This window comes from Monodelphis domestica, chromosome 8, assembly GCF_027887165.1.
Source record: "Monodelphis domestica isolate mMonDom1 chromosome 8, mMonDom1.pri, whole genome shotgun sequence".
In the NCBI taxonomy this organism is placed as follows: Eukaryota; Metazoa; Chordata; class Mammalia; order Didelphimorphia; family Didelphidae; genus Monodelphis; species Monodelphis domestica.
This window is the reverse complement of record NC_077234.1, coordinates 158,479,514-158,505,560: the sequence shown is the minus strand read 5'-3', so window position 1 is coordinate 158,505,560 and position 26,047 is coordinate 158,479,514. Positions and strand designations below refer to the sequence as shown.

The 26,047-nt window shown below is 34.1% G+C and overlaps 1 protein-coding gene across 2 annotated transcripts in view; it reads right to left on the bottom strand.

Annotated features, from left to right (window-relative positions):
* Nucleotides 1–26,047, bottom strand: part of GPC6 (glypican 6) — a 1,241,421-nt gene that overhangs the window by 618,635 nt on the left and 596,739 nt on the right. For both annotated transcript variants that reach the window (XM_001366572.4, XM_056807658.1), the window contains exon 3: nucleotides 22,847–23,238. In XM_001366572.4, the coding sequence (XP_001366609.1) occupies nucleotides 22,847–23,238 (392 nt within the window). The remainder of the gene's footprint in view (nucleotides 1–22,846; nucleotides 23,239–26,047) is intronic.

The following is a 26,047-nucleotide window of genomic DNA, read 5'->3' as shown; positions in this document are numbered from 1 at the left end:
CACAAAGATGTGTCTTTGTGGCTCCACACTTGCACTTTATCCACTGCATCTCATAACTTTGAATCTAGGAATGATTAGAATTGAAGAAAAAAAAAACTTATTGAGAGAATTGGATTTCCATTTCTCCTCTTTGTTGAAGAATCTAAGAACAATAAGCAAGGATATAAAATCTTCCAAATTAGCAGGAAATAATAAAAAACACATTTCTTCCTTTCAAATATCATCACTGAGCTTCTTCAGAAAAACATATTCAGAATAATCTACGTATCTATAGAAAAGTCACTGTTAGATCTCAGGGGATTTCAATGAATTGTGTTTAATCGCCCATTCTTATTGAACAATCAAATTATAATAATTTGTTAGACATGTACCAAACACTTCATGTAAGGTATGCATAAATAGAGATTCTCGTTATTCTTTTCTTTAGTGGTTGTAATCAGATTCACAACATGAAGTGTCATTAATCATATACGATAATGATACTCCCACTGTGATTTATGGAAATGGTTGAAGCAATTCTGACATCTAACAACAGTTAGTCATTTCATTCTGCCCAAATGAACATGTTATTATACTTAATGAGCTACGGTGGTTTTGAGAATTTCAATAAAGATACAGGATTAATACTGAACTTCTCAGTATCTGTGGACAACAAGAGTTTCCATTCTGTCAGATGAGTGTATTCATTTTCATTTATTTATTGGAAATACCTGGGAATTAATTTACCTCTGTGTGTGTGTGTGTACACACACATACATGGGCTTTCTTCTCTATAAGCATTTTGTTGGAGGGAATTTATTGTTAATCAATTGTGTTGGTACATTGAAATAAAATTTTAGTCAGAAAGGCAGCTCTAAATTAATGAATTTAGGAGTGGTAAATAAAAAAGTAAAAATGTATTTAAAATAATGCACTTAAATTTTTTAAATATTTAATTCTACCTAAATTGCAGAATTTCACAGTGGTGATACAGTATTATAACAGGACCTAATATAGCAGTTCATCCTGCATATAAGCTATGGTAATCAAAGGAATTGGACTAAAGACTGATTTTGCAAGCTTTATTCAGTGAATCATATGAGCTGGCTAACATGCAATCAAACAGTGAACTGAAGAATGGCAATCCCTTTTTAGATTAATGACCACCTCTCTTCAAATAGTTATTAGTTCGTAACACCATAAAATAGTCAAGACTTTTTTACCTAACATTCTAATTTTCAAGGAATTTTACATACAGGAAAGAACAACATAAATGCTGATTAGAAATGTGACATGCAAATGATATCCTTGGACCACATCTCAGAAGACTAAATTAATTCATTTTTGTCAAATCTCCTTTGATAAAGTAACATTTGGTTTATGATTTTGCTGCTGGATAAGGAGCCACTTTTATTAATTTATCAAATCATATGTGGTGTCAAATACTAAAAAGAAAAATCTTGGTGGTTAATTTTAGCACTATATATATACATATATATGATTCCTATTACATGTGAAATTACTAAAACATCCCCCCTAAATTCTTATAAATGTCATATCTTCAACTGCTTTTCCATCTTAGATTCAATCAAGTACTGAGGTTGATGATATAACCTTTCATTTTCAAAGCAATCCTCAATTGGTACAAAAAGGGATGTCTCTTTTGTGAATGATACTTGTTTAATAGGGGAGAGTGGGACACATCCATTTAAGCTGGAACTTGGATCATAGCTATTAGGCGGTCCCAAAAGAGAATAAATGCAATTTTGAAGTCAACACTAAAAGAACAATACAGATGCAAGCAACTGGAGCTTAGCCTGTCTAGTGGACAATCAATAATAAAGCCTTGTGTATGTGAATTGAAAACCTATGGAGAAAAAGGAGGAATTACTTCTCCTTTCAATAGTTGTCAGCAGTAAGTGGACAGGTAGGCAGACTGATGATCAAGAAAGTATTTCCTGTTAGCTTTATGAGATAAAGGTCTGAGCTAGTAGGCAACACATAGTTTGGAAATAGTAAATCAGGATTCTACTTAAGTCTTGTAATCTACTTATATATGTGGAATTACTTCTATCATCCATTTGATTTTTAATTGCTTAACTAAATTCAACTCCATAACATACTTCTGATATTTCATTTAGTAGTTAAAGAACACTCTGAAGGATGTGTGCAGGCATGCATTAGATATTGCCCATCAGAAACAATAACTATTTATGGAATAGAGTACAAAAAGAAATAGAAATATAATGAAAATCTTCTGGAGTAAAGAAAAGAAAACCTTTTTAAAATGATAATATCCATTTTTTCTTCATTCATAGTATATATATAGAATGGAGTTGAGTTAAATTATTTCATAATCTAAGGTAGTCTATGGATCCCTACCTATAATACTGGATTTTTTAAAACCCTTACCTTCCATCTTGGAGTCAATACTGTGTATTGGCTCCAAGGCAGAAGAGTGGTAAGGGCTAGGCAATGGGGGTCAAGTGACTTGCCCAGGGTCACACAGCTGGGAAGTGTCTGAGGCCAGATTTGAACCTAGAACCTCTCATCTCTAGGCCTGGCTCTCAATCCACTGAGCTACCCAGCTGCCCCTAATACTGTTTTTATGTATATATATATATATATATATATATATATATATATATATATACACACATATATATATATGTTTATAGCAATTATACTAAAATAGAGTTAAATATATATTTTTAAAAATATTAGTTGGGCAGGGTCAAGATGGTGGCTTAGAGGTAGTAAAAATTCAGACCTCTGTAAACCCTTCCTCACTGATCAAAAACACAGCTCTTCCAGGGAACTGAAAACCAAATCTAACAACAGGATAGAGTTAGGGAACCCTCCTCCTAGACCCAACTTAAAAGGTACACACCCCAAAAAGGACTAAACTCTAGAATACTCAGATTTAAGGGGAAGGAAGAGGAAGGTCCCAGGACTCCTCCCCCACCTACAGCCCTGAGCCTCCAGCAGTGGCTGGAATCTTTGGGAGGGCAAGGGTGCTAGTCCAGAGGAAGAACCTTGCCAACAAAGCTGTACCAGGCTCAGGACTTGGAACACAGGCGCCATTGAGGCAGCTGGAGGAGAAGCACAGAGCATAAAGCCCAGTCTAAGCAGAAATGCTCCATCTTACCCCCCCCTCACTTTTTTTTAAATGTTTTGGCCTCAGGGCATAGCCAGTTTTGTAGATCAACTCTGACCTGGCTCAATCTCATCAATAAAGGCATATAAGAAGCCTTCAGAAGGCAGAGAATCATAAACTTCAACATCCCTCCCCCACAGACTGATGTGAGAGCCTTGTTGACTGAGCTCCAAGGGGTAAAAGCTGCAAAAAACTATAGGCAACGACCTTGACAACAGGGCAGGAAGCCCAGCTCCTTCTCAGCTTCTGTTGTCAGCTGGGGAAGATCAGACTACCAGATCAAAGAGCAGAACAGAAAAGAAGCCCCTTCAGGACAGAACAGCCCAAACTCACAGATAAAACACAAAATGAGAGGAGCAAGACTAAATGTGAGTAAACAACAGGAAAAGAAAAATGAAATTACAATCGACAGCTTCTATCCATGCAATGAACAAAGAGCAAATGGAACAGAGGAGGACCAAAGAACACCAAGAAAAAACACAGAAACTCCAATGAATTGGACACAAGCTTTGGAAAAACTCAAAATACAATTCAAAAAACAATTAAGAGAGGCTGAAGACAACTGGGGAAAGAACTTAAAAAGCAAAATAAATCATCTGGAAACAAAAAACAGTGTCTTGAAAGCCAAAATTAATCAGCTTGAAAATATGGCAAAGGAGATGAAAGATGAGGCAAAGAAAATGAAAAATAAGGCAAAGATGAAAGATGACCTCCAAAGAAAATCAGACCAGAAGGAGAAGGATGACCAAAAAGCCAGGGATGTAATTCAGTCTTTAAAAACTAGAATACAACAACTAGAAGCAAACAGATTCATTAGGCAGTCAGAAACTATAAAACAAAATCAAGAGAATGAAAAAAATTGATGAAAATATGAAAAACCTAATCCACAAAATGGAAGATTTAGAAAACAGCCAGAAGAGACACCTTAAGAATCATTGGTCTACCAGAAGATCATGACAAAGAAAAAGGGTGGACATCATTCTACAGGAAATTATCCAAGAAAACTGCCCCAACATTCTAGAGCAAGAGGGAAAAGTGGAGATTGAAAGAATCCACAGATCACCTCCTGTACTTAATCCCCAACTGAAAACAACAAGGAATGTTATAGACAAATTCAAGAACTATCAGACCAGGGAAAAAATATTACAAGCTGCTAAGAAGAAGTCATTCAGATACCATGGAACTACAGTCAGGATAACACAGGATCTGGCTGCATCTATACTGAAGGACCAAAAGGCATGGAATATGATATTCTGGAAAGCAAGGGAACTAGGTCTACAACCAAGAATCAACTACCCAGCAAAACTGACTATATTCTTACAGGGTAAAGTATGGTCATTTAATAAAATAGAAGAATTCCAAGCATTCATAAAGAAAAGACCAGACCTGAACAGAAAATTTGATTCCGAAATACAGAACTCAAGAGAATCACCAAAAGGCAATTAAGAAAGGGGATAAAACAAAACAAACAAACAAAAACATTTTTAAAGAAACCCAATGAGATAAAATGATATGTATCCCTACAAGAAAAGAGGATATTGGTAACTCTTGAAAATTGTTATTATCACCTGGGTAGCTAGAAGAATTAATACTTAGAGGGAACAGTGACAGACTGTATAAGATGAAATGCCAAGACATGAATATGTATATAGATTTATGCATGAATAAATAAATAAATATATATATATATCTAGAGGTAAAAAAGAGGTTAATACTAAGAGAAATGGGAAAAGAAACACAATGGGGTAAATTTATATGTCATAAAGAAGTGCATGGCAATCTGGAGGGCAATCTGGAAGTATGTCCAAAGGGCACTAAAAACTGTATACCCTTTCATCCAGCCAACACTGCTGGGTTTATACCCCAAAGAGATAATAAGGAAAAAGACTTGAACAAGAATATTTATAGTTGTACTCTTTGTGGTGGCCAAAAATTGGAAAATGAGGGGATGCCCTTCAATTGGGGAATGGCTGAACAAATTGTGGTATATGTTGGTGACGGAATACTATTGTGCTAAAAGGAATAATAAAGTGGAGGAATTCCATGGGGACTGGAATGACCTCCAGGAAGTGATGCAGAGTGAGAGGAGCAGAACCAGGAGAACATTGTACACAGAGACTGATGCACTGTGGTACAATCAAATGTAATTAACTTCTCCATCAGTGGCAATGCAATAATCCAGGACAATTCTGAAGGACTTATGAGAAAGAACACTATCCACATTCAAAGGAAGATCTGTGGGAGTAGAAACACAGAAGAAAAACAATTGCTTGATTACATGGGTCAAGGGGATATGATTGGGTATGTAAACTCTAAATGAACATCCTAATGCAAACATCAACAACATGAAAATAGGTTTTGATCAAGGACAAATGTAAAACCCAGTAGAATTGAACTTTGGCTAAGGGAAAAGTTGGGGGGAAGGGGAGGGAAAGAATATGATTCTTGTAACCAAGGAATAAACATTCTACATTGACTAATTAAATAAAATTTTCAAAAAAGTGAAAAAATAAAAAATAAACCACACTTTGAGTAGAAAATATTAGTTCATATATATCAGATTAAAAAGCCTTGCAGTTTATGAGATATAATCAGGGAAAAAACAAGTTCCATTGCTTTGCTAATAACACTGAGACTTTCATCAGAACTGGAACACATATAATTCCTTTCTGCATCCATCTCCTTCCTTCTTGAAGATAAGATGATCCAGAAAATAGGTAACTGGAATCACCATTACCTGAAACACAGCTAATAAGGACAGCAGGCTTCTGGGCTGCAAAACAAATGTCCCAAAGCCCATGCACTAATGATCATAACACTTTATTTATTGAAAACCCCTCAGGATCTCATTTAGAGCTTGTTCATTCTTTATACACAATTCTTAAACCTTGTTTGTCTAGATTTTGAAATTAGGAGCAACAATTTTGAAGGGGGAAAGGGTTTCCTATAGGCACAGTGAGGACAAGAAGAAATAACAGCTGACAATAATACAAATGACCAACTTCCTCCCCTTTCTCCCAACCCTCCCACCCTGGAGAAAAAGCAAAACAAAGAACAAAAGAAACAGTAAAAATCAGGAATAGGAACTCAAAATACACTACCATATGGGGCCATTTATATAGGGGCAAATATTTCTAGATTCAAACTCTGAGAAAATCATTGCATTACAGCAGATTAAAGTTTATATTCTTAACTCCAGGAGCCCCTAAGTGGCTCAGTGGATGGAAAGCCAGGGCTGGAGTTGGGAGGACTTTGGTTCAAATTTGGGCAAGTCACTTAAACAAATTCCTAGCCCTTGTGTCTCCTTCTGTCTTACAAATGACAATGTGATAAAAGTTAAGGGTAAGGGTTTTAAAAATATTGATCAATCCAAGTAATCAAGAAAATTTTCAAATTATGTTCAACATTCTCCATTTAGTAAATGTTTTTTAAAAATTTAATTAATTAAGAAAAAAATTCCATGATTACATGATTCATGTTCTTTCCCTTCCCACCTCCCAGACCCCTCCCATAGTCAACACTCAATTTCACTGGGTTTATATGTGTCATTGATCCAGACCTATTTCCATGTTATTAATATTTGCACTAGGGTGATCGTTTAGCGTCGACATCCCCAATCATATCCCCATTGACCCATGTGATCAAGCAGTTGTTTTTCTTCTGTGTTTCTACTCCCAGAGTTCTTTCTCTGGCATGTGGATAGAGTTCTTTCTCAAATTAGAATTTTCCTGGATCATTGTATTGCTACTAGTAGAGAAGTCTATTACATTCAATTAGACCACAGTGTATCCATCTCTGTGTACATTGTCCTCCTGGTTCTGCTCTTTTCACTCTGCATCGATTGCTGGAGGTCATTCCAGTTCTCATCAAATTTCACTAGTTCATTTTTCCTTGCAGCACAATAGTATTCCATTACCAACAGACAACACAATTTGTTCAGCCATTCCCCAGTGGAAGGATATTTCCTTAATGCTCCCCCCCCTCCCCCCCCCAATTCAGGAAATAAGGAAGTGTGAACTTATATTCAGAGCACTTAATACATAAAAAAGAAAACTTTCAGATCTCTAAGATATTCAGCTAGTCAAAGCCACTAATTTCCCAAAGTTCTATATGGCTGGGGACACATCGCGATATAGTAACTTTAATGAACAATTTATAAAGAAAAAAACATTATAAGTTACTTTCAATGAAATATTGAATTCTCTGAAATTTAGAATTTCAAAGAAAATATTAAATATACTTAAAATAGGCATAAGCAAAGCAGAAACAATATAGATCATTTATCATTTGTATAGCTATCAGTTGTATTTTCTATTTATTATTTTAAAAAGACTATGAACCTTGTCCTGTGACTTCTTATAAACACAAGCAAGGTATTTGGGTTACTGTTATAGTTCAACAGGATGAGGGGAGAGAGATTATCAAAAACAGCTTCAACGATCTTCAGATCCATGAGGGACATTTAATTATAGGTATTGAATCCTACATGTAATGCCCTGGAAGCCCAGAGGATGCACCTGGGAAATAGCTGAATGGGCACATACTAACAGTCCAAAGTATATGATATCAACATTACCTTTTTCCCTGTTCCAGATGCCTATTGCAGTTCATCAGAACCATGGAGTTGGGAAGAGGAGACATCCTAAGTGCAGAGTTTTGTTTTGTTTTTAATGTGTAAGAGTTGAAGAATATCCAATACTGCATAAATGAAAAATTTATATGCAGTCTCAGAAGACCCAGGTAAAAGTCTTCCCTTTTTGATAACCTTGGGAAAATCTCAATCTGTCTTAGACTTAATTTTCCTTATCTATTAAATGGGAATATAATAAAAATGTAATTACTTCTAATGCTTCTTTAGGTGTTGTATTCCCCCAAGGGAACAGAAGCTATTTGAAGGTAGTTACTGTCTTGCTTGCTACTATCTGAATTCCTAGTGACTAACAGACCGCCTCACAAATCAGGTAGTTCTTCCTTCCTTCCTTCCTTCCTTCCTTCCTTCCTTCCTTCCTTCCTTCCTTCCTTCCTTCCTTCCTTCCTTCCTTCCTTCCTTCCTTCCTTCCTTCCTTCCTTCCTTCCTTCCTTCCTTCCTTCCTTCCTTCCTTCCTTCCTTCCTTCTTTCCTTCCTTCCTTCTTTCTTTTTCTTTCTTTCTTTCTTTCCTTCTTTCTCTCCATCCATCCATCTATCCATGCATTCATCTATCCATCCATCCATCATCTGATTTTCTATTTTAGGTTTTTTTCTTAGGAAGGTAAAATACTTTAGAAATGTAAATTACTGTATTCACAATAGAGAATACTGCTAGTTTCTGTAATTAAAATGAATCTGATCAATTTATTAACTCCAAACTCTGAAAAATGTTAGGGTTATACAATTTAATATGTTATATGTTTATATTATATATCACATATATGTATATATTATATACATATATTGTATGTTATATGTATATATTTAATATGTTAATATGTTAAATGAATTTAGGATTGATGACATGAAAAGCATTACTGGTAGATTATGAACAAATATTTTCCCTTTGATGAACTGTTTTATCTAAAACAGCATATATATTTTATAGGCAAAAGTATAGCAATAAACATTATATTATATAATTATATTAATATTAGGAGTAAACTTAGGACAGCATCAGAAGAGGGTCCTCCCAGTGAAGAAATTCCATCTCTTAATGCCTTTCCTATAAATTGTCATCTTAGAGTCTTATCTAAGAAGACAGTTTGCCTTTGGGTACACAAAGTCAATATGTAAGACAGAATTTGGACTTTAACTTGGATTTTTTTGACGAGGAGGTCAGTTCTTTATCACTCATTCTATGCTTCTCACTATAATACAATGTTTAAAAATCATTCTTTAAACTAATAAAAATTTGTCCATTATTAAAAGTGTGTACAATGGCAACCTCTCTGTAAAGGAAGACAGAAGTTTTCATTAGTGTATTCCTCTCTATTCCCTATAGCTAGACATTCATTCGGAAACACTCTCAGCTGACACTCATTTGTGATCATTTTACAGCCTAAATTCCTGTCTGTTACATGGCACCATGCCCTAGCAAGGTACCATGCCAGTTTTTCTAGGACACAAATGCCAATCAAATATGGGTTTCGATATAAGAGCGTCAAAAGTGCCATTTCTTCAGCAGGAAGTCTATTATCTCTGGCAGTAAATCACATTAACACCAAATACCTCTCAAGTGCCAAAATGAAAATTATGACTGGGGGAAGAAAATATGACGCAGTGGGCATTGGCATTTGCATTTGCCAAATGGACAGCCTGAATTCTAGCAGACCCAGGGAAACCCATTAAAAACACAGGTGTACCACTGCTCAGAATAACTCTGGAATTCCAAGTAATGTTAAGAAAGACAATTAGCTAAACCTATACAAATAAGGAAGAGTAATGAGCCACACAGTCAGAATGAATTGCTGGGCTATAATCAGTTGCCTCTACAACTTCTAGCTAACAACAGTTCTGAAGTAGCTTTCAATATATTTAAAGATGTCAATATAATATCAAAGAGTCAGCCACTGCTCAGACTAGAGATTATTAAGAAGCTCACTTGGTCTTTTCGAATTCTTACTAAATGCCTTGGAAGAGGAATTTTGTCATGGTTTATCTATTTGAACGATGGCTTTATAGTTGGAAGGGAAATTGGAGATCATCTAATCCACTTGCCTGATCCTCATTTTGCAGAGGGAAAGATCAGAAAATTGAGGCAAATTGTGGTTAAGTGTTCATTAGGTGGTAAGTAACCAAGCTTGGATTCAAATGGAGATCCCATATCTACACATTTTTCCATTATGAAATCTGGACAATAATGCTAAAAATAGTATTTCAAGAGCATTTTATATACGTGACTTCATTTTATTTCCACAAAAAAACTTGTAAGTTAGGTGCTATTATTCCCTGTTTTACAGACTCTTAAACCAAAGTCAAAAGAAAGTAACTGATTCAGGAAAACCTATCTCATAAGTGACTGAAGATTGATATAAACTCAGAAATTACTAATTGCAGAAACAAAATGTCTGGAGGATGGGACTTGGAGATGAAGAAATTTGTGTTCCCATCCTGCCTGGGACACTTACTATCTGTGTCACCCTCAGTAAGTTATTTAACTCTTTTCAACTTTGATTTACTGATCTGGAAAATGGGGATAAGAACACCTACTTCATAGGGCTGTTGTGAGTATTAGATGAAATAAGTCATGAAGCAAAACTTAAAGGACTATATAAATGTTAACTGTTAGCACTGCTATCTAGTGGGCCACCTAGCTGCTGTAACAGTCTCAGAGGTACAAATTAAGTTAATAACTGAAACCCAGAAACAGCAAATTATAGCCTTTTAGAGCTGGAAGGGACCTCAGAGGTCATTTAAAGATTAAATGTGTGAGTGGTAGAATGGATCAGGGAAAAGAGATGGATTGGAAAAGAAAAGGCCTAGGAGAATTTCCATGGTGGTGACAAAAGGCAAGCATTGCAAGAGGAAGGCTTGGATAGTGTTGATAGCTGGGGAAGGGAAGAGAAGATAAGGTTTTGGACATGGCATAAATAAATAAAGAGTAGAATAATGGATTGAATAAGGGCTATGGAGGTAATGTGTGGATTAAGAGCTAGAGGATGGGAAAGGTTATTGGCTTTAGCAATGGGGCAGTTAATCAATGAAAAAGGGATTAAGTGTTTTTTGTTTGCCACCCATTATGTGGGCCCTTGAGAAGTCAAAGACAAAAATTCAATATTCCTTACTCTTAAGGATTTTACATAATAATAGTGAACATAGCCATGACACCTTACATTTTACAAAGCAATGGAGTTCCTGACCTGGTGTCTGAAAGTCCTGAGTTCAAAGCTGACCTCAGACACTTACTACCTCTGTGACTCTAAGACAAGTCACTTATTCCTGTTTTCCTCAGTTTACTCATCTGTTAAATGAATTAGAAAAGGAATTGGTAAACAACTGCAAAGAAAACCACAAATGAGGTCACAAACTGAAATGGCTGACTAACAATTATTATATTCTTTATCTAATTTGACCCTGAAAAGGGCTCAATGAAGTAGATTATTATTATTCCTATTTTACATTATAAGAAATAGGCAGAGAGTGCTTAAGTGACTGTCACTGTCACAGAGTCAATAAGGGTTTTAAGGCACCATTTTGAACTTAGGTCTTCATGAGTCTCAGTTTAATAATCTATCCCTATGCCAGCTAACTATCTAAAGTAATAATGGTGAGGATTTAGATTTGCTAAATCATGAGGATTTTGAACTTTAATCCACTGAATAATGGGAAGATAAATGGAAGTGAGGAAAGTTTGATATGTAAAGTTGTTGTTGTTTTTTTTGGTGGTTGAATATCTAAACAATGGATACCCAATAGACAAAAGGAGATGAAAAACTAAAGAAAGAGCAAGAAACTAAGTCAAGAGATCCACTTTTAGGAGTTATATATTAATAATTTGCTTTTCCTTTTGGTTAGAATCATCTTGGTATACTAGTTATCTATTGAATAGATTTTGGACTCAGCAGGGAAATTCACAGAGAAAAATGATACTGCAGAGCCAAGACAATGGGAGGCCATCATTAAAATATATGCCTTTAAAAACTGAGTCAAGTTTTTGCTCATATAAATGCTAATCTAATAATGCCAGGACATATTGAGGAAATTGCTTTAAACCTTAAAATAAGTCAGTTTACATAGTCTAAATTAATTTAATGAATAGCATTACAAAGCGGTCCTAAAGTCAGCTCTCCATCCCTACCAAACCATCCACTTGGGGGAAGGCCCATCAAAGAATCAGGGTATAACCAGAAAATAACAGCTACTTGGGAGCCAGGTACTCTTGCCAAGTTTAACTCTTATTCCAGATTAAAAAGTGAAAATGAGTAATGAATCATGATTTTCATAGTAGCATGAAAGTGGCAATTTCACAGTACTCACTTAAAAATTAATAGAAATTATTGAACGGCATACCATGCATGATAAGTCCTTCCCTAAACCTGATAGGCATACTGGGAGAAAAAGCCTACCTTTTTTTGCACATCTCTAGTGCATCATTCTGTGCACTGGAGTTATAATTTAGTAAAGCTATAATTTACTAATTTATTAGAGCAGTCTGGCAAAGTGATTTAAGAGATGTCTAAGAGTGTCAATGCTCCTTCTAAAGTTGTCTTTTACTTTGACAAGTAATATCCTTTCTAAAGTATGAAATTCAAAAACACTTCAGCAAGGTCATATCTCCACAAGGGCACAGTCTCATTTGGGGAATCATAGCTAAAACAGCAAATCACCTTGCTGAGTTTCTTATGCTTTCATTTATCCTCTAATTATTTGGAAGGTGTCATTAGTATGAATTCCTTGCATACAATCCAGTTCAGTCCAATCTCTATAAAAGAAGCTAGATTAGAGCAAAACCAATGGAAAATGCATGGGCTTGGACCTCTAGAGTAATCCAATGGAAGATATATGCAGGTGAGCATAGATGTTGCCAGATGTGACAAGGGAAGTCCAGCTACTCTGCATGCATGCTTTATGGATGGTTTCCATAATCTTATTCTCAGTATATTCCATTGGATATCCAGTCTAACTCCCATTCTATTTGTAGGAATTTAGCCAAAGCGAAAAGGGCTGAATAGACCAATAAATATGAGTAATTATAGTTATCTTGAAGAAACTCAGAAACCCTTCTCACACCTTTTAGATCAGGGGTTCATAATCTTATTATGTGTCATGGTCCTACCGGGCAGTCTGTTGAAGCCTATGAACCCATTCTTAGAATGATGTTTTCAAACATATAAAATAAAATGCTACAGATTATAAATGAAATCGATTATATTCAAATACAGTTACTGGAATTTAAAAAAAATCTTACAAGTTTACAGAAAGCACATTAAGAACCCTTCACGACAGCTTTTAGTATATAAGGCAAAATAATGATTTCAAAAACTTGATCATATCATTATTCCAATCTCAGACAAAACTATTCTATACCAAGATTGAATATTTTTAACCTATCAGCATAACACAAGGCTTCTGTTGTACTCTTTTGCAAAAGTATGTGGAAGTTATTGCATATATATATATTTATATATACATGTAATATGTATATATAAATATATATATATAATATACATAATATATATGCACTATATATAAATGTGCGCTATATATATATATATATGCCATATATACACCTATTTATATGTGGCCTTCTTTGGTAAAATATAAGGTACTTGAGGGGACAAAATGTTTTACTCATGTATATATTCTCAGTGCATAGAATAAAGCAAGACACATAACTGATTAATAAATCCTTGATTGATTGATTGAACTTAAAACAGTAATAGGAACTTATCCTTGAGAAAGAAGAAGCAAAAGAGCTAAGATCTCTCACAATTACTTCAGAAAGGATTTTTTTTAAAGCCCCCAATGGAGAAATGATGGATAAATTAAAGGAGAAACTACAGTAAATGCATTTGGCCAGCCAAAACCCACAGAAATAGCCAAAAGCCTGTAGGTACTGGGAAATATATCCAAATAGAAAAATGGCATGGTAGAAACAGAGGAGTCAGGAAAGAAGCCTTCCATCTATAATTCTTATTGGTGGAGGCATAGTCAATAATGTCTAGAATCTACAGCTGTGTCACTTGGACCCCAAACCAGGGCCAGAAGCTCGCCCTGAGGACAGAAGTCTTCCTGGCACAAGAAAATTTCTCTACTGCCTTATTTAGGTCACATATTGCTCAGTGTGTTCTGGCTAGGGATACATGAAATCATAAACACAGTTCTGACAAACCAGTATAATATAATGTAATTTAATATAATATAATATATGATATGATATAATATAATATGATATGAGATAATGTAATATAATATGATGTGATATAACATAACATAACATAACATAATATAATATAATATAACATAATATGAAAAAATAATATAAACCAGTCCAATGGAAAGCTTTACCATTTCTTCTTGAAATGTGCACAGCCTGGTCTTTACATAAAGTCCCAATTCAGGATGTAATGATGGAAAAATGAGTCAACAAAAGAAAACACTCATGATGACCATTATGGAGCTATTAATACTCAAGACTCAAACAGAAAAGACGATAGTAACTCTACATCATATAGAAGCAATATGTGAAACAATTGCTACAAGTGCTAATGGAATTCCATTAAGAAAGGAATTTTTTAAAAATGAAAATGTCCAAGTCAAACTCTCCAAATATTAGTTCCAAATTTACACTTACCATAAATAATTTGATATTGCAAACTAAACCTTGTTCCAACCAGTTCTATTTTATTCCAGGTTGCTGTTTTCCCATCTCAAAGCAATGAACTCTGACATCTAAATGAAACTTGATAATGACAATGATAACACATGGATACTAACAAAAAGACACACTTGGCCAATGTCCATCATAGCTGTGTTAAATACTCAGTAAGGCATTCATACAAATTGTCATATGCCAGGCATAGAGAATTAGAGAGAAATCATTGTATAACCAAAAGACCAAGGCAACAAAATTTCAAAAAGTCAAGAAATTGGCTTAAAAGACAGTTGAATGTTTATGGAATATTTTTATGATACCTTTGTAAATAATTTCTCAGGGGAAAATATATGAAAAAATTCTGGTTGGACTTGAGGTAAGAAGGCAGCTATGACTATGTCCACTCCTTTTTGGGAATCAAAAATATTATCTGGACAATATATCCCTGGTAAATTATTTCACCTGAAATATCCTAATAATTCAATGGAAAAATGTGACTTATATGACCTATATTATTTCTTGACTTCACTAAGGTAGACAGTACCTCAATGAACCCAAAGATAAGGTCCTGAACTTGAGCTAAGATGGATTAGGAGATATGATACTTAGTATAGCAAATGGTTCAATATTGGGACTCTTATCTAGAATAAAAGTTCTGTTTGGCACCTAAGAAATTCTCAGCCAGGCTTTCAAAACCCTGAAAGGTTTACAATCTGGATTGTATCCCTCATACTAGCTAAAAACAAAAAACAAAAAAAAATCCTGATTTTTTTTCTTTATCTTGAAAAAGATGTCACCAATATTTTATGGAAATAATGTCATAAATATTTTATAGAGTTATATATTCTGTCTGCATATGCAGGAGAGTATTATAGGGTTCAACTTTTCAATAAAATACTTTATAGGACATGCTACTGAATTCTCAATGGATTTACCTCTATTATGAGCAGCAAAATGCTAAGGGGTGAGAAGAGTTTTTACAAAGTGCTTTGGTGTCTAACATTTCAAAGTGCCATAAAAAACTTGTAAGTACTGCCAGTTTGCATAGAAAACACTGTGAAATGAAACCTCTTCTCCACATGAAAGTCCTTTCCTCTGTGTTTTCAACAAAATAATGTGCATTTTTTAAAAGCAAAGAGATTTTTAACAAAAGGTTTGAACACATATCTATGCATTTGTGCTTTGGCTTGGGGATGGGTTATGGGAAGGGGCTAGATAATCTTATGTTCATGACATTCTCCAAGGGCAATATCCAGAATTCAACAAATATTGATCAAGAATCTACTTCATTTAGCCACCATTCTAGGTGCTGTCAATACAAAGCAGACAACAAAAACCTAAATTTGTCTTTCCCTGGAAAAGCTTACATTTTCTATGATGTATGAAGAATGATAATCACATACAGACTAATTCTTGTGGTTAAAGATTTAATGAATAACTCAGGAGTGCTAGAAACTCTGTAGACAATCACCACACCAAGCTCTGCTTCCTCGTACTTCTATCTGCTCATTAATATAAAGAGGGAAAAAAAGAGAAATTCTATTCCAAAATATAGTAATAAAAAACCACTGTTTCATTTTGAATTTCCAGCATTACCTATAGCAGTGGTATTTGAGACACAAACATACAAGAGTCTGAAATGAATTAGCTAATTCTTTCAATTTCAGAAGGGTCAATGGATATTATTATTTAATATCTATTACTCTGGGCTCTAGTTTTACATTCCTTTGAAAGTATTCTATAGCTGATGCTCTAAACTGTCTATTTTCACTTGAGGCTATCCAGTTTAGACAGACTAAAAATGTAACCTTATATAGGCTGAACAATATTTCCCAAGAACTTGGGAATGTACATTCTACTCCTCTGCCTCAAATTCCACTCATCAAATGCAAAAAATATATGTGTGCTGTGAGAGAACCAACCGATGAACAGAATCACAAAAGTAGCAGTGGAGACAATCGATACCATGTCCTAGAATACATTTTCCCCAGGACTTTCTCTACAAATGAATATCTGCAAGATGTCATCTCTTAACTTAAAGAGGAATAGCAGGAATGCCTTATACCCTACATAGGTCTGACTTCACTATATCAGCACTATTCATGCAATATATCTGTCAACCTTTATTAAAATTCTTTTTGATGTGTATCTTGGCTCATAAACTCTACAGTGCATTGATATTACCTAAGGGAATGTCCTTGCAGCATCATATCTTTGAAGATGGGACAATAAAAGAGAAATCCTCCAAACTTTCAAGAACAGCCAATGATCTCAAATCTTACTTATTATTTTCCCAATATTTAGAATGATTTTATGGCTATAAGTACAATATGAGAGAGGTCAGGGAGGCATACTATACTGATGTCTAAACCATCAGTCAGAAAGACAGGGGTTCAAGCCTTTGGGCACACACTAGATATTTGGCCAAGGAAGAATTAAGCTCTCAGTGTATGATACAAGTTACAGATGAATGGTTGATATGTATTGGTAGATACAACATTTTCTGTGTTGGATGTTACCTATACCAATAAAATTACACATCTGGATCACACAGAACATATTTTTTTATGAAAGCTCCTTAGTAACAAGGATTCTTAATCTGGAATTAATGGACTTTGCATATAAATTTCAGGTGATTTATAGACTTGGATAAAAAAAATTATAAATGTTGTTGTTTGTCCTTTTATGAAGTAGATCAATGCCAATGATATATGTTATAAATATATATGTGTGTGTTTTTTATTTTCACTAATCTTTTATTTTCTTTGAAATCATATGAATTTAATTTCATGGATTGTACCATATTACTCCAAAACAAGGTTCATGCTACATAGACATTAATAATCTTTGATACAGAATTTGTTCCATGACAACACCAACCAAAGCATTTAATTTGTTTTTTCAGAAGACACTGGGGAGTCACTGATGATTGGGAGGTTATAAGAATGGCATTTTTATATCTATGCAAAAGGAAGTTTGGTCTGGAAGCAGTATGAAGGGAGAGTGAAGAAGGAGGACCTGCAAGGAGACTATCACAACTATCTGGATAGATGGTAATAGAGGTCTGAATTATAGTGATATTAATGGTATAATAAAGATATCAGATATATTGCAGAGCTATAGTCAATATAACTAGGGATAAACTAGGGATAAAAAGGTAAGTATAAGGCCATCCTACCATTTCAAAAGAGGAGTTCAATTAAAAAGTGGTAACTGACAGAAGAAACAACAACATAAAATTAGGAGGAAGAAACTATTGGGGGAAAAGATAATAAAGTCTGATTTCTGGATGTAGTGGTGGAACACATAGAGTTTGAAAATGTACTAAGACTTTCAAGACATCCTGTATAATAATCTAAAATGGGAATTATCAATTTAATTTAAACTTACTAAAGTCTTACTTAATAATTAGTTTTTGTGTTTTTTTTAATATTTAGAACAACACAGAAACATAATAGAACATACAATATCAGGAGGTGTAAGATAAGAGATCCAAGGATAACCTCAATCTGCCATCTTACTTCAATAGCTGAAACCCACTCCTTGGGACAAATAAGTGAATAGAAACCCCACTTTTTTTTTTTACAATTTTTGGAACCATAAGTCCAAGGAAACTACTGTATTGTTTTCTAGTATGATCAAGTAAAGCCTAAAATAGATTCATATCTCTGTCTTCACTTAGTCAGGTTTTATAATAAATTATTTCAGTTCACAATCTGTCAACAACTTGTATGGAATATCTAGTGTGATTATATTGCTTTTGGGGTACAAATGATTAAGGCATGCCTATTTCCTCAGGTTGAAGAGCCAGAGAACACTCTTAAAGAGCTATTTCTACAAAAACTAAAGTCTTTAGAGCAGCCTTACATAGATGTCTTTCATCTGAACAATTTCTAGTTATGTTGAGGAGTGGACACTTTTTAAAGGCATCCTCATCATGTGCTATTATTTTTAATAAAGTACTTTAATATTTATGAAGCCCATTCCACACATTATTTTATTTACTCCTTACAACCACCATGCACAATCAGTACTATTATTTATCCAGATTTAATAAAAGAGGAAACAGGCTCAAAGAGCTTTAATGATCTATCCAATCACATAGCTAGCAAGTTTATGAAGTGGGATTTGATCACAGGTCTTGCAATTTGGTATGGCACTTGAAAGCTGGCTTTGGATTCAGAGGACCTGGATTAGAATTCCAGTTTTGCCAAAGTTTCTCATTTGTGACATGAGGGGTTTACCTATAAAGTCCCTCTGACTGTGTATGTTGATAATTCCACATTTAGAGTTTCAACAACTATGCTACATTGCCTCTTACTAATAACAGAAGGGCATATTACTCTAGACAAATTATTTCCAGTGACCCATGACGATGCTATGAACCAGGTAACCAAATTGGGGGCGGGGGGAGCTACCAGGCAAGACTATAAAACAGTTGACATTTTAAAATTGTTTTAAAGGTTGCATAGTGTTTTGCATGGGTAAGGGAAGGGGGGCATGAATTATTTGATGAATTTTCCTTCCCCACTTCAAATAAGTGATAAAATGCTGCAAACTGATAACTTTTCAACATGAGAACTTTTTCAGTTCATCAATATTAGAATATACTTCCTGTCAGCATCACTTGAGTTCATCCAATGGTTTTCAATGCCTTAGTTTAAAATCTTTAACTGACTACTATCCTCATGTATAGTCTTAAATTCTATTAATTTGAACCTAACAAAAACATCAGGAGTTATATCCTAATGATATTATTATTCTAATTTTGAAAATGAGTAAAATGAGTTTTAGAGAGATTAAAACACTTGCCCTGTGACCCAGAGCTATTAAGTGTCAAGGGCAGGATTCAAACCCAAATTCTCTTGATTCTAAGTTGGACACTCTGTATACTACTCATGAAACTTCTATAAAGATGACTCCAGAAGTTAATATTTACATTTAAACTTAACTCTTGAAAGTAATCCATACTGAACATGAAAATATTTTAAGTTGAATATAGTATGAATGGAGACATATCCTATATATTTAACCTATATATCTTTGGGTCTGAAACCCTAGTAGAATTCTTTTTTTGATTGTTTGTTTGAATAATAATGGCATAGTACTATCAAAGAAACAATGGCTTAAAATAATACTACGTCAATTAGTATTTTAAAGTTGCTGGAAAATATAAAGACTTGTATGCATCTACTATATAAATACATAAAATATATTACATATATGTATGCACATATATGTATATTTGTTCCTGCTTGGATTGGTAATTTTAGGTTTCATGATATTTCTCATTTTTTCTGTAAGTCCAAAAATGTTCAGCCTTAAAATGCACATTAAGAAAAGGGTCAAAATAACTAATTAATATTATACAATACAGAGTGAACCAAAGGATGACAAATCCAACTCTTTTATTATTTTATTTAAAGTTGTTGGTCTTTCTAAATAACCTAGAAATCTCTTCTCTAGGTAGAGACTACACCAGCTTAAATAAAGCCAAGTATACCAGAAAAAATTCACTGGATAATAATGCAACTTCTCTAAAATTCATTGTACTCATTTGCAAAATTAGAAATATAACACCAGTAGGACATAATTTGGGATTTTTTTGTCAGGTTCAAATTTATTGAATATAGAATATATGTATGGAATTCTTTTCATCTTAATATGTTCAGTTCTATGGAGTATGTTTCTGCCTAAGATAGCAAAATTAGGCTGGGAGCTGAAATTCTATAGATTAATTTTGGGTATATCCCTTGCCTACTCAGAGAGATACCATCTGTTAGGCATTAGGTGAGGCTGGCTCATCAGTGAACCATTTAAATTTCCTGACTTAAATTATTTGAAAAATTACTCATCCTCTCATTTTAACTGAGCTGGGCTATATATTAAAAATCAGTGTCTTAAATGTCAATCTCACTCATTACTTTAGTTGGCTGATACACGATGAGTTTAATGAGGCCAAGGTTGGAAGGTAGGAAGAGCATCAATCTCTATTTGTGCCAATCTTGTTTCATGGTCACAAACAACACCAGACCTTCCAAATCCATGTTGGCTACAAATTACTAAAAGGGTGTAGAGTACGAATGAGTTATTTTCAAGACGAGCAGCACATTGAAATTTAGGAGAAGCATTATGATGTGACTGCTATGGAGTATATTACAGAAATCAGACTAGAAAATGGTCCTCTGTGGTGTGAAATGGAATCCCTACTGAGTGTCTGGAGCTTACTGGATCTGCTGGCTTTTATGGTCTTTGGCTTCATTTGTACGAATTTAGGACAGATCCTAGACATGGACACTCTTTAATGCCTTCTCATTCACTCAGTACAGGCTCTGCAAAAGTACAGAAGGAAAAATCCATGTCCCTAGACACTATCAGAGATGCCCCCTGGGTAACCACAGCAAGAATGGGAAAGCAGAAAAGCACGGGGTAATAAATGAATTCTCCTTGATCTTTTCTGGGTATTTTCTGGCATATTGGTTCCTTATCCATTGCAGCCTTCTCAGAGGACAATGCATGAAGGTATTTATTTACCTGCAAGTAGAAATCAACTTTAACCTCTGGGGAGTTTTGTGTACATATAAAAACAAATACAGACACCCACATGCACACACATACATACACACACACTGATTATATATAAATATACACCCAGAGGACACAATATTTGGATTCTGAAACAAGAATGTATACATACACCCAAAATGATTTTTTTCTTTTTAGCAAACATTAAAATGGACATTTTTGTTTCTTATATCATATGTTCAGATACTGAGGATCTTGCTCAATAGCTCATTTTTAGTCATGAAATTATCCTAAGGCTAATGTATGATGACTGCATCAATGTAGACATGAAATTTTGCTACTCCCCAAATCCTATTGCCTAACAAATCATTGCTTTTCAAAATGTTTTTTTCCTCTTCAACTTACTTCCTAACGTGTTTTTTTTTCCTTCTTTGGTCATGTTTCTCATTGCTTTCCTACCTGGTTTATTTTTTGTTTTTCCTCTTTGGGGAATTTAAGCCTATTGGAAATGGATTATATCTAACTCTATAATCCCCCTAGTGACTACAGCATTGTTGTTTTTCAAAGAAAGATTATTTTGTGGAAAATGGTAATATCCCCCTTATGTGACTGAATCCTTCATATTTATGTGCTTTAAAAGCCCTCTCACAAATAACCCTTACAATGACTTAAGCACTTTCTTTTAGCTCAAAAACAAAAATTGGGTCAATATGGAAAAACAAAAACAAATTACTACCATAACCACCACCATAAAAACAACTAAAGTTCAACAAACAAGTTTTACTTGTTACTTTTAAAGAACCATAAATATGAGGACACACATAAACCACTTTTGACAGAAATATTGAAGGTAAATTAATTCAAATGAGTAAATAATTTTCAGAGTTACAAAGTTTTGGACAGGGCAAAGTTGAAAGCTTTTTGGTCATCAATGCATATGGTAAAAACTTTGTTGAATTGCCTTTTTGTACCAGAGTCCTAAGATTATAAAAAAAAATTAAACCCACAAAATTCAGTATTTGGTAACTAGGTTTGTTCAAATATGACCTTCTTCCGGTGCTAGGGAAACAGATTCTTTCATCTATTGCCTTTTCTTTGGCTGCTAATGCAAACAACTTTCAGTTTATTTGTGGGTCCAACTTCATACATGGGTAGGACTATCTCATAAGTGCAGATAAATGTCAAGACAGAACTTAAACAAAGGCAGACGTTCTTTTAAACAAGAAGCACACATTATTTGAGGACACAAAATCTAAGAAAGCTTAAAAACAAATCTTCAAGAAAAGCACTACCATGAGTACCACTACCATAACTAAATCTATATCTTGTATTCTATGGGTCCTCCATGCCCCAGTTCTAGAGAGGTCAGCACAGGTTCCTTCTTTCACCCTTAAGAAATCAGGACTATTTTGACAAGTTTGATGAAGATGAAAAAATTCCAGGTATTGCATACAGCTAAAAAAAAATCACCACCTTGTAACCACTTGCAATCCTGATGACATCTGTCACCTTCTGACTTCCTAGAGAAGTATACCTTGTGAATGAACAATGACACCAGTATTTGTCATCCTTAAATCCCTCATCAGCAATGCCAATTGATTACAATTGTAAGGCACCTCTTGTTGCACCACTTCTGACAAGTGCTTCTAAACCACACTGCTGATAAACATTGACACTGCATTTTAAACAAAATAGAATCACTGCACATCTCATGGTTCTCCACATAGGAAAAATACACAATTCACCCTAAAAGCTTGGCTAATTTCTCCAAAATTGAGGCATAATGAAGATGATTACTCATATCAAAAATCAAACAAAGGTTCCACATATCTATGTTATACGTAAATAATAAAGAAAAACCAAACCCAGAAAGAAAGATAATTATTTTTTTTTCCATTACCTTGGAAACTCTGTTTGCAACTTCTCTGCCTACTGTCAGTCCCTGAACAAAGGTCCGAGCAGCAATGAAGGCCCTGGTCACTTGAATCTTTAGTTTCCTGGGTACATCTCCGAAGGGTTTCAGTTGGTCTGTGTATTTGCTAACACACTCCAAGTAGTCCTCACTGAAGTGGTACTGGGGGTTTATGAGCTGGAACATTCGCTCCAGTAGCCGAGCCCAGAAGTCATTCAGCATCTCCTCCAGATTCACATTACCTCCAGTATAGTAGCGTTTCAATTCTGTGAAGAGATCCTGGAACACTTCAGAATTCTGCATGTAGAGCATCCCATATGTCCGGACAAACATATCATTAAGTGACTTTTCTGCATTCTCTAGGAGCTCTCGGAAAAATTCTAGTGAGAAAACAAGAAAACAGAAGCAACATCAATAAGATTCAGAGATCATCCCCCTTGCAAGATCTGACTGTACCTAATAAAAACAAAATATGATGATAATACTTCCTTTAAGTTGAATCTAGTGATTATTTTAGCCAATGGTCATATTGTTGATACATCATTAATAATAAAAGTAAACAGAAATCATCATTTGAAGATTTTCTGTGGTTAAAGAAAGAGTTAATGGATTTTTCTAGGGAAATATTCTATTATCTCTATGATTACTCATACTGTTGCTGCTAGCGAATAACTATTTATGCTTGATCTTTACCTTAACTTTAAGTTTGCAAAACATTTTATATGCATACTTTCATTTGGTTCAACTGTGAGAGGCGGATGTTATTATTATCCTCATTTACAGAGGAGGAAAGTGAATCTGAGAGAGGTTCATGGATATGCTGAGTGTCAAGCAGTTAATAAGAGCATAAACTCAAGTCTTCTTGACCCCAATAGAGCATCCTATCTTTTGTTTTGTCAATTAAATATTAGCAGTTTGAAATATTAAATATATTCAGGATTTAACAAGAAAAAAGTTTAGTTTTTCAGTGTTTAACTATAGAATCCTGTATCTCATGCTTATAATATTGGGCAAGTCACTTAACATCCTTTTATCTGTGAAAACTCAGTTTTCCCAACTATAAAATGAGGTTTGGGTTAGTTGGATTCTGAGATCCTTTCAAGGCAATCTTTTTAATCCCATTATCTTATGAGTGGCTATAACATATATTGTAATTTCCTAAAAATAATGACTAAACAATATTCTATTAATATAAATAATATTTTATTTATTTTATTATATATTTTATCATATATTATATTATATATTATTATATATTTATTATATATTATAAAAATAAACAATGAATCACATTTTAGCTTAACTTTTCAAGTTTCTTGAATATAAGCAGGAATACTAAGTACAGAATACTTTTATACCTCATTTGATCCTCACAACAACCCTATGAAACAGGTCAGATATTGTTATGTTAGTGGTTGTTGCTTTTAGTATATCTAAATTAGGAAATTATTGTTTACAGAGGTTAAATTTCTTGCACAAGCTCACAAAGTAATCACATAATAGGGTAAAGACTGAATCTTCTGATTCTAAAATTAAAAGCTAAAACAAATACTACTTGCCAAATGATCATGTTGTTAATTCAATGCTGTCAGAAAACATAATTCATATATTACCATTGAATCATTAATAGTAAAGTTGGGATGAGACTTGGATTGCCAATATGATCTTTTATAAGATGTCAAAAAATCCATATTCAATAAGTAGTAATAGATTATCATTATATTAGTAATAGTATTGATGATGGTGCCTATTGTTATTATGATTTAAAAACCAAGGAAATCTTTGAGATTCTAAAGAATGTCATGAAGCAGTAATAGTCAATTATAAAATAGAAATTAAATGACAATGTAGATCTAATTTAAAAGTGTTAAACTCAAATCTCCAAATTTCAAAAGCATGAACACAAATACCTGAGCCTCAATGTCAATATTCAGTAAAGGAGAGTGCTCTAAGTATATTGGAAGAAGCTGCAATGAAAGTAGAAATCATCCAATTGAAAAATAGTAATATAATGAGACTGGAAAGTAGATTCTAATCATGAGCTTGGGGACAGGCTGTTCATTTATCTTCTTTTTGAGGTCAATTATTTTGTTAGGCTCAGGAATTAAAGCTTAATTTATTGAATACAGAGTACTGCTTTCAGCAATGAATAGTCAGTAATCAATAATGTGGTCTAGATTTTTAAATGGCTAAACAAAAAAAATGAGGGAAAAAAAACTACTGATCCTCCCTTATCCTCTAATCCCTACAGACAGGTGAAGAAATGCCTCTCTTGGGATAGGAACATCATTTTCTATCTCAAGTGCAAAGTAATAATCCTCAACTTTATTTCTCCTTTGGTGCTTTGCACATAGTAGGTGCTTAATTAATGTGGTCTGAATGAATGAATGACTTACTAAAAGCAAAAGGAGATCTTACTTGCTATCATTCTCTTCAGAAATCAAACAATTTTCCTCAGAAAAGATGAGATAATTCTAATAACTAAAGACAGAAGAGATAATGAAGTTCAATTTGTTCTTTTTAAAGATACAGAATCGGCAGTACATGTAGGTAAAATGACATAAACTAGTTATATAGTAGAATAAGAATTTGGATTCCAAATCCCATACTCTTTACCACACATTTTGCTATTTTTCTTTTGTGCTCCTTAACTCAGGATCTCTTTAGGTTTCCCTTTAAATCACAAACCTAAGAGTTTCACTTGTCTTTTAGTTTGTGTGTATCCTTGTAGCAAATGGTCAAAGCAAAGTTCGCTATTAACTTGACTGATCTTTGAATGTCAAACTATCATTCTCTGTACAAAGTCATTATATGGTTTCGTGATCTTATAGTTAAAGCCAATACTTGGTGTTGGAAGATACTAATGTATTAGCCAATTATGACAAATGCTGCAACCTTAAACAGTATCGATCTTCATTCAGGCATAAGGCAAGGAATTCAAGGTATTGTGGCAGAAAAGAAAAAAGAATGTCCTATAAACTCAAGTGCCTTTCTTTGATTTTTAGCATGCTTAGTTACTTCTCCTTGAAAGTATGCTCATCTTGGAGTCCAGAAGAAGCATAACAACAGGTGGAAGATTTAGAAGAAAGTCGCAAAATCTGTTCTGTTGAGAAAGTGTCAAGTATAAACAACAGTGTTGAGTTATAAAATAGGGAGGTGGAAAAGAGTCAAAACGTAATCTACATACCC